Here is a 9,814-nt window from a genome sequence, read left to right as displayed (position 1 = left end):
CAAATTTTATCTTATCTCAACAACTAAGGGAAATCGATCAGATCTACTTATTGTGTGCTAAAATCAGATCGTGGGTCAGATCTCTTGTTGTTTAGTGGGTAAGGTTTTTTTTCTTCAATTATTGTAAATGTTTAAATTTCTTTCTTATCTGGTATTTATGAAGCTGGAATTACTTACAAACTCGCTCAGCCAATTGAATGTGAGGCTGTAATTTCTTGTTTTTGAAATTTGAAACAAGGGCCGCTCCCGATTTACCAGAGCAATAATTAAATAAAAGTTAATTAAGATTATTATTATTATTATTATTTATTTCTGTATCTAAAATTTTAAAAAATATACGCATATTCTCGTGTCTGTCGTTCCAGATCATGATAAAATAACCACATGTGGACAGAATTACAGGAATTCCTGGTACACGAGATATATATTCTGCACGTCCTAGTCCTAGCCCTAATCGGACTAGAATAATTAAGTCGAGCCCGAACTCGCCCTCCCCCCTGTAGTCGCCAACCAAGACTTGGCTCGACTGGACCCGAATTGCGGCTTCATAAGCGCGACGCAATCGGAAAACCAATGTATAAACCAACAAACAATATATATACATATCTATAAAAGGGATTAACAGGGAAACGAAACTGGTTCCACTATTCGCAGGCCGCGGCCTACTTTTCTTTCCTCCTCCCCTTTGTCTGTTCTCTCGCCCTCTTTCTTCTCTCTCCGGAGGTTAGGGTTAGGGTTAGGGTTTTTGTTTCCTCTCGTGTGTTCTGCTGCCATGGAGGAGGTCACTGAGGGAGTGAACAACCTCAGCATCACGGAGCCGCACAAGAAGAATCGGATCCAGGTCTCCAACACTAAGAAGCCGCTCTTCTTTTACGTCAACCTCGCCAAGGTGAAACAAGCTTATCAATTCCTCTCCTTTAATTGCCCAGTATGCGACTTTGATTCGTTTATGATGCTTCTCAGTGTGTTTTGGTAGGGCATCGATCTGTTTTTGGTTATTGGCTGTTTATACTTTATATTGTGATTTATTGCTTGCTTTTTGTTATTTATGCTGCTGCAGAGTAGAACTGGATGAAACATGCCAATGAAGAGTTTCCTAGTCGTTACTCAAGCAAGTAGTTTTTTAATCTGATTGCGAATAATAATGTTTTGTTTTCTTTTAATTGACGCAGAGATATATGCAGCAGCATAACGAAGTCGAGCTTTCGGCTCTGGGAATGGGTACTATTTCTCAAAGCCCCCTGTTTTTTTCTGTTATTGTATATGTGAGTGGCTCCCTTGCGCAGGTACTCCGTTCTGATATTGGTGTAATCTTGTGATCTAGATATCTGTAGCATATTAATTCTATTCCTTTTTTTTTCCTCCTCGATTTTTGCTATCCAATCTCTTGTGCGAAGATAGACCAAATGTATGAAAGTTTTTGTTTATAAATACTATGTCTGGAATCCGTCATGCTCCGATTGCCTTATCCTGATCATGAGAAATATGGCATCCGTCGTACTCCGATTGCCTTATCCTGATCATGGGAAACACGGCATTGTTGTGGTTTTTACTAGCATGAGATTAGTACTTGTATTTTGTGTTTCTCATAAAAGTTGTTACTTTCAAGATCATTTAAGGCTAGATAATTGCAATCTCATTACTGTACAGTAAAACAATTGTTTCATGGAATGCAAGCATTTTGCAATTATTTTAACATTGTCCACCTAATTGGAGAATTCTATGTATATTACTTGTTCATATGCAGCAAAAGGGTCCATACCTTGCATTACTTTTTCAGTAAATGTGATCTTCACTACTATCCTTGTTATCACTTTGTTATTCGTGTGTTGGTGAGTTAACAATTATGGGCTCAGGAAAATACATATCAAGCTGGCCTAGCATTTTTTTTTTCTTTTCGATGTAAATTAGAAGGACTATGTAATTATTTCTCCTTTTAGGATATTCAACTAGTTATTGGTCTGTCTAGGTCATCAGTGTGAAATTGATTGTTATGCTTTGGTCGTCAATAATGACTATTGATCATTTCTACTCGGTGTATGACAATATGATCAAAAAGTTGGATTTCTCTCAATGTTGTGTTACGGAAATTTAGCTCTTTGAATAAGTGCTAAGATTGTTCTTGCTGTTTCTTGCTTTGCATTTGGTTTTAATCCTGGCCTAAGAAAGCAATTGGAACAAGAGGTGGGTGCAAGTGATATCAGTTCCTCTCTCTTTATTTTTCTGGTGTCCTTTTATCTTGTTAGGATTACTTATTATTTGAGGTGCTTTATTCTTAGTGGTAAGGCTTTTACCTATGTTGCAAAGTAACATCAAAGAATCTAAACATGGAAATATCAGCCTACCGCTTTCTAGCAAGTAGGGCTTGTGATTTAATTTCAATAACACAGAATATGCAATGGTACTTGTAGTGATTATTCCGTGTTGTGATGTTTTTGGATTACCTGCTGGCTATTTTTTTCTGCATTCCTGACACGTTATATCTAATCAAACTCAGTTGAGTGAACTTCTTAAGAAAAGAGTTGTACAAGATTGTTATTCCAGTATACCTACCATGATGCTACAATTTCTTGAATTACAATCTGATTTCTTGCAATTCATTGCTCCGCACTGTTTTGTGTATTACATACTCTTATGCCGCAATCTCCAGCATTACAATCAGACTGCTAGAATTTCCAGCAATCATTTAGCATACGTATCCTTCTACAGACAATACAACTGATGCTTGCACTTTACTGCATTGTTTAATTGTTCTATTCTTATTTTATTTTGTGATTTCATTTTCTCAGAGGTGCTTATAACTTCTCAACCATGATTGATTTGGAATGTCAAATGCTTTTCTCCTTTTGATAATACCTTGCAAAATTCTGATATATAAGATTGCTAAAGACAATTGTGTTTGATATTTCAGCTATCGCAACTGTCGTGACAATCGCGGAGATTCTGAAGAACAATGGCCTTGCTGTCGAGAAGAGTAAGTATTCTTGCTTCATATATCACTTTCATCTCCTACAATGGACGCTCCAATATATGTTCCATGGGTATAAAGTTGGGATTTCACTAGTTACATTCTAGTTTAAACAATTCTTTTGCAGAGATCACGACTTCTACAGTTGACGTGAAGGACGAAACAAGGGGAAGATCAATTCAGAAAGCAAAGGTTGGCTATGTTTTCCATTATGAATAAGAGGCTTGCTTTTACTTCTCTATGTTTCCAGGAAAGTCTATTCATCTTCGCTTCACATGTAATTTCATGCCTAGATTGAGATATTGCTGGGGAAGACAGAGAACTTCGATGAATTGATGGCTGCTGCAGCAGAAGAGAAGGAGGCGGGTGACGGTGAGGAGCAGAGCTGAATAGTGAAAGCTTGTTCTCGCTCTTGCTATTTTTTCTGTCATTTGTTGGTTTTTCTTTGTTAGGACATTAGCTGCATACATGATAATGAACTAAGTGCACTTTATCACTAGTGAGTTTGTCTTTTCTTCTTCTTCTTTTTTTTTTTTTTTAAGTTGAGGTATGTGTTAGTTTTTTCTGTGGGTGGATGTACCAATGTGTTCAGTTATATTTTTTTAGTAGTGGAGAATGATAATGTTATCTTGAAGTTTTATGTTATCTTTTCCTTCTTTTGTCCCTCAAAAAAAAAAACTCAAGCTGCATCTCCAGTGCTAGTAGTGTTGGAATATGATAATTCTCCGATTGTTTAACAAGCTGAGAACAAATTTGCTGCCTTTTGGATTAATATAAAAATGATGTGTTTAAACACGACGTTGACAGATTAGGTTTAATTTGCTGTTTCTTTTATTTTAAGCGCGACCTATTGGCAAAATGAACTCATCGGTCCTCTCAAGAAAAAAAAAATTATTATGGAATTGGTGAATTCTAGGAACACAATTTTGATAGTTCAGAGATATGAATGATAGAGCGCAATTGTTAACATTTTAAACTTTTTCATAATTCCCGCATCATCCGTCCTCTAAATAAATATTCAGAAAAAGTTTAAAATGTTAATTCAGCTTCACAACTGAGAAATATTCAGAATTTGGTGGTCATGAGAATTTGATGATCATGAGCTAGACCAGAGCATCGAGTCCTCTTGGCTTGCTATACAACATAGTCCACCTCACATACAACAGATAAGCTTCCAAAACACTACTGCTCCAGAGCACCACAAACACACTTGCTCTAGTTTGAGACAACAGAACAGATGAAAACGACATGAAGAACGACTACCGCGTCATATCAGTATGAAGTAATTTACTTCCAAGAGATTTCTCTACTAGTCCAAAATCCGAACCCCACCATAGAGGTTACAGCATAATCAAATAAGATGATCCAACCAAAATTTAAAAAAGAAAAGAAAGAATCAGCTCAAACAAAATATTTGGTGCAACTTGAGCTCCTATAACATACCCAGAAAATAAAATTTAAGTAAATTATCAAAACTAAGATCAAGTCAAACATTTAAATATCGGAACCTAAGCTATCACCCATGTTGAATGAATTATCAGGACTTATTGATCCTCTTCGTCAATCAAAATCTTCTTGCAAGCCTCATAACACATGAATGAGATCCCCGCGGCAGGCACCAACTTCATGCAGCTCGGCCCCAACCCTCTGTAGAGCCCGCCGATCCCTTCGTTCTCGAGTATACTCAAAAGAGCATGGAGCATGTTGTTGTACACCCGTCGGCCGCCCACCGCTCCCACCTGCATGTGTTTCCGCGCCACCTCGAGTGGGAAAGTCGCACTGCTCGAGATAGCACCGGCAGCCGAGCCAATCAGAAGAGTTGCAATGTTGCCTATTTCCTCCTGTTTGAATGTTTTCCTGTAGAGTTTCCTCAGTGTGTCATACGCAAAGTAGTTGGTCGCTGCGTAGGGCACCACACCAATAAGACTGGGTGTTAGGCCTCTGTAGAGCTCTGTTGGGCCTTCCTCACGCAAGATTTTAACGAAGGCATGAAGGAAATTATCATAAACATCTCTCTGCATGTAAGATATTGGATTAAGATAGGTGGTAGGAGCACGCATCATCCGTCCTCTTCTGATTTATAATGAAACCTTCAATTTTTCTCGACGAATTACTGACCTGTATGGTAAGTCGAGTCTTGATTAATTCAAGAGGGTATGTACACAGGGTTGAGCTGACTCCAGCAAATGCTCCAGCAACTAGGGAAGAAGGGATAGGAAGTTTAGGAGGTTCCCCGGACTTGGGAGTTAAGATCTTTTTAGCTGTGTCATAAGCAAATAGCTGTAAAAGGAAAAATTGAAAGTCAATCATAAAGATTGCTGGACAACATAGTAGACTATTAGCCATCACAAGTATAATACTGATAGAAGATAAATAATGCAAACACACTGGTTGATACTCCTTTGTTAATTATGCACGTAATGTACACAATAGACATAAATAAAGAATAGCGCGAGCAGAAGAAATCAAGATACGATAAGCATAATGTATGTTAGCGTTCCCAAATTTTAATGCAAATGATTACAAAGGCATCAACAGAAGATATTTCTTACCAATTCCACAGGCTAGAAAAGGAGTTAATTGCAAATATGTTACTCTACAAACACAGGCAGATGAACAGATGAGTATATAGCGTTGCACGTGTAATTTTTTAACTATATTGTTCATCCGGTACACAGTGTTGGGTTCAGAAACCTGCTGAGTTACATAAAAAGTTATATTCATAATTGGCGGAGTACACTAACAACAAAATATGATTAAAGTTCACAAATGGGATGTGTATTAATGCAGCTTCACAACATGAATCTTTTTTTACTAACGAGTCATACATTAAACTTTCATTTTGTAAACAAAATAATGCATTCACATTCACCATCTGCAACTAGAATTGACCAGAATAGAAACCTTTAGAGACAAGCTTAAACAATATTTTGTATAATTGTGCAGTGAGAAAAGCCACAGAACAGTACCAAGACATAATCTGCTTAGCTACTCGACAGTGTATTTGCAGAATAACAACAGTGAAAACAACTGAAAGACATAAAATTGAATATCGATATTGCAGCTATCACATTTAGAGGACTTTAACCTGTAGCAGGATGCATTCAAATTTGACTATCATAATAACAAAATCTATGTAACTTCAAGAGCAAGACGATCAACAAGATTCTAGACATTACGGAACGCTACTAAATTTTATGCATCAAGAAGTTGGAAACAAAAGAGAGTATCCCCATAAAACCTCACATGGGCGCAGACTAAACTACTACAGACAACTACCATGCCTGTACAATTTGAAAAATGCATTTTTATAGTTACTGATAAGTTTAAGCAAAATAAAAACAAAGATAGTCATGGAGTTTAGATTCATGTAGCAGCTCTTGAATCACACATCTCAATCTGGTCCTGACAAAAGAAATTTTTAAACAAAAAGGGAACAGAAATTTCAGCTGCATTACACTAGATATTTTTATGTACATCCACCATCTTTGATCCACACCATGTGACTATCTAGGAGTCTTGAAGCAAATTCCAAGAGAAGACGGCTTTTGACCATGACAAGATGCTCGTGACCATGCATTTCCCCTATAAAATTGTTTCTTAAGGCATCATTCACCAATTTCAAGCACAGACCAACCTAATCTAGACAGTCTAGCTGCATTTACGGTGCTCTCCAAATAGGGAGCAAACAAATGCACAAGGTTCCCACTACAGCGAGATCCACCATTTGTTGAGAGCCTTTTTTGCATTTGGATCCACAACATTCAGGTCACCATAAAGTAATCCTGCCACCTTACGAAGACCTTTGAGATGAAAAAAAGCGAATAACAACTCCCTAAAAACTGGTGCTGTTCTCGCAGGAAAGGGTTTACACAATCAGAAAAGTTAATTTGCCAAGACACAAGATCTGTCTGATCAGTTACAAGTCAAGATTGTGCACCGAATCCTCTAAAAGTCTTTCAATTGGAAGAAGTTTAGAGGATCAAAATCGGGAATTGGGACAGTGGAGCGTATAATATGCAAATAAAGGATCTTAGGCTCTAATATGCAAAAAAAAAAAAAAAAAAAAAAAAAAAAAAAGTGCTATAGAAAAACAACTAATTTCAGATAAAATGGCTCCAATTGTAGCAGTCAAAAAGATAAAAATCAATATAACTTGCAGCCAAAAAAAACTTTAACAAATTTACCCAAACCAACGTCAAACAATAGCAACCAAACAAATAATAATGGACAGCAACAGCTAACAAAACCATCTGCAATGGCAGTTCGACACATAAGGGATATAGAATTGGCCAAACAATCTAACAATATTTTGTATCAAAGTAATCCCATAAATGCAGAAACAGATAGCCAACAATAAGTTACCTCAATAGCCTTGCTCGGTGCAACTCGAATGACGTTAACAAAATTACCACGAAACAAACCCTTCCACCCCTCAGTATTCATAATATTCTGAAACACTTCTGTTGTCGAGTTCCCATTGCTACCGACCATTAAGTGTGTTCTTATCGTCTCCAAGGGAGCAACAGCAGTCCTCGACACTGCCCCGGCAATTCCGCCACTAATTAACCTCCTAAAATGAGGATTCCCAACCCTAATCTTTAACTTCAACCCACCCTTCTTCTCAATCTTTCTCTTCGTAGCTTCTTCAGCTGTTTCATCTTCGACTGCTAGAGACTCGCTCGGAGTTCCAACAACTCGATATCCAACTTCCGGCGACACGTACTTGAGGTAGAGATCAGTGCATGGGATCTTAATGCCATTATCTCTAGGGTTAGGGTTAGGGTTAGGGTTAGGGTTAGAGTTAGGGTTAGGGGTGTTCGGCGATACGCCGAAGCCTACTCCCATCTGCCCAACACTCGCGAATAAGCCGCCGGGAGGGTAGAAAGCTTCTTGGAGAAGACATGGAGAGCTTTTATCATCTTGGATGCTCCAAGGAAAGTTTAATTCCGGCAAGGGCAGGAACCAGTCGCTCTTCTTCTCAACGGGTTGCATACTCTTCCTCGTCATCCACTCGGGACTAGCAATAGCAAAGGGGGATAGATTCCGAGCTGGAGTTTTAGGCACCAAATTCCTATATTCCAGACGATCAAACTACAGAGTTGGGGCCGACACTTGAAAATGGGAACAGGCAATTCTCAAAAATGAAGGATTTTGTCTTGGGGATCGATTGCAACAAGGGAATCTACTGATAGGAAATTGGCAATAGGAAAATTTCGAATTTTTAACCGATTTCTCCAGGATAGGTGAGATTTTCTAGCATAAAATACGGGTTAAGAAGAAAAAAAAAAAAGAAAAAGGAATTGTGAGATGTCGATAGGGATTAGGAAAGAAGAAAAAAAGAAAGCAATCGAAGGCAGGTCGCGAAATCAAAGGGGCAATTCAATTCCTATGCCGGAAACAAAAAAAAAGAGGAATCTCCGAGCAATCGAGGCAACAAATGCTCGGCAACAAAAAATTAATTGCGAAAAAGATTCGAGCGGCGGCGGGTATCGAATATCGATAGACGGAAGGAGAAAAATTAGGGTTTGGAAAGGATCACCTGGAACTTGTCGGCGGCGCAGGCGCAAATCGATCGATCGATCGATGGATCGATGGATCGAACGAACAAGTAGATCCCCCCAAAAAGGAAAGAAGAACACACCTCTTTCTCGTCCCTCTTCTCTCTAATCTCTCTCTCTCTCTCCGTCGGGCTTCTTTTAGTTGGAGGGGAGAGAGAAATGGAGAGAGCGAGAGAGAGAGGGAGAGGAGGTGGGGGAAGAGGGGAGGGAACTTCTTCTGCTTCTGCGCCTGCTTCCGTTTCCTTGGGCCTTCGCCCCCCTCGATAAATGCTCCCTCTCTAATCCAAAGGCGACTCCTCTTTCTTCTTTCTTTTTTCTTTTTTTTTTTGTTTTGGTTGGATTCGCAACATTCGGATTTTACCGTCCCCAACCCCTCGCGACCAAAATCGTGCGCATTACGCCGTTCTATTAGGCTGTCTTCGTAAAACGGACGATGGTAAATTAAGATAAGAAGTCCAAATAACCGATATCCATCCATCCATCCATCCAACCAACCTCCGTACTGTTATTATTTTCTGATGGTGACATCTTAAACAAAAATATATAAAGGTTCTTCTCAGCGGCCGAATACTTTTTTAAATTCAGTAAATTTACTCATAATTTTTTAAAAATTGAAATCTCTTAATAATTAATAACTAGTGCCAAATATAGCTATCAAATTCAATTAGGCTAGAAATTAAAAAAATTATGGAGTAATTAAAGGTAATGAATACATTTCAAATTAGGCATAAATTAGTCTATTACGTTGTTTCCTAATTAATATTTAATATTATTAATATTTAGTCACCGCGTTTGACCTTTTAATTAATTCCACCAGAGGTCATTAAATATATTCAATCGGCACATGTCACATGTATAGGCCCTATTCGTACAAGCAGGGGTTAGGTGAAGCGAAGCACGATGGTGGGTGGTGGTGGCGACACTTCACACACCACGCCATATTCGGTTTTGGGGAATGCGCACATTTGTCACTTTAATTCGAACTTAAAATTTCGAATTCTAATTGATTCGTATTGTCAGCTAAATTTATTTCTAAACGAAATAAATAAAGTGGATAACGTGCTATCTATTTTTTAAAAAAAAATTTAAAATATAATTTTATTATATTATTATTTATGCTGAAATATAAAAAGAAAAGGTGAATAGTGACACCCCGACGAATCAGCACATCTGGAAGCTAAAAATTTCTGTTAAAATTAAAGTCTTCATCTGGCTGCTCCTTCGAAAGAGACTACCTACTGCCAACAGATTGCTCACCCGAGGCATGCATGTAGACCAGAACTGT

At 38.1% G+C, this 9,814-nt stretch overlaps 2 protein-coding genes across 2 annotated transcripts; one reads left to right on the top strand and one right to left on the bottom strand.

Annotated features, from left to right (window-relative positions):
- On the top strand, window positions 610-3,601 carry LOC109710945 (uncharacterized protein At2g34160-like). Its single transcript, XM_020233763.1, has 5 exons — window positions 610-889; window positions 1,173-1,221; window positions 2,912-2,974; window positions 3,096-3,160; window positions 3,262-3,601. The coding sequence occupies exons 1-5, from the start codon at window positions 773-775 to the stop codon at window positions 3,355-3,357; spliced, it is 390 nt and encodes a 129-aa protein (XP_020089352.1). The 5' UTR covers window positions 610-772; the 3' UTR covers window positions 3,358-3,601.
- On the bottom strand, window positions 4,229-8,836 carry LOC109710427 (adenine nucleotide transporter BT1, chloroplastic/mitochondrial). Its single transcript, XM_020232972.1, has 3 exons — window positions 7,334-8,836; window positions 5,087-5,248; window positions 4,229-4,983 (listed from the first exon to the last, which is right to left on the bottom strand). Exons 1-3 carry the CDS (start codon window positions 7,976-7,978, stop codon window positions 4,513-4,515), a joined length of 1,278 nt encoding a protein of 425 aa, XP_020088561.1. The 5' UTR covers window positions 7,979-8,836; the 3' UTR covers window positions 4,229-4,512.

This window comes from Ananas comosus, linkage group 5, assembly GCF_001540865.1.
Source record: "Ananas comosus cultivar F153 linkage group 5, ASM154086v1, whole genome shotgun sequence".
Taxonomy (NCBI): domain Eukaryota; kingdom Viridiplantae; phylum Streptophyta; class Magnoliopsida; order Poales; family Bromeliaceae; genus Ananas; species Ananas comosus.
Note: the sequence above shows the minus strand (reverse complement) of the source record. Positions and strands in the feature narration are given on the sequence as shown.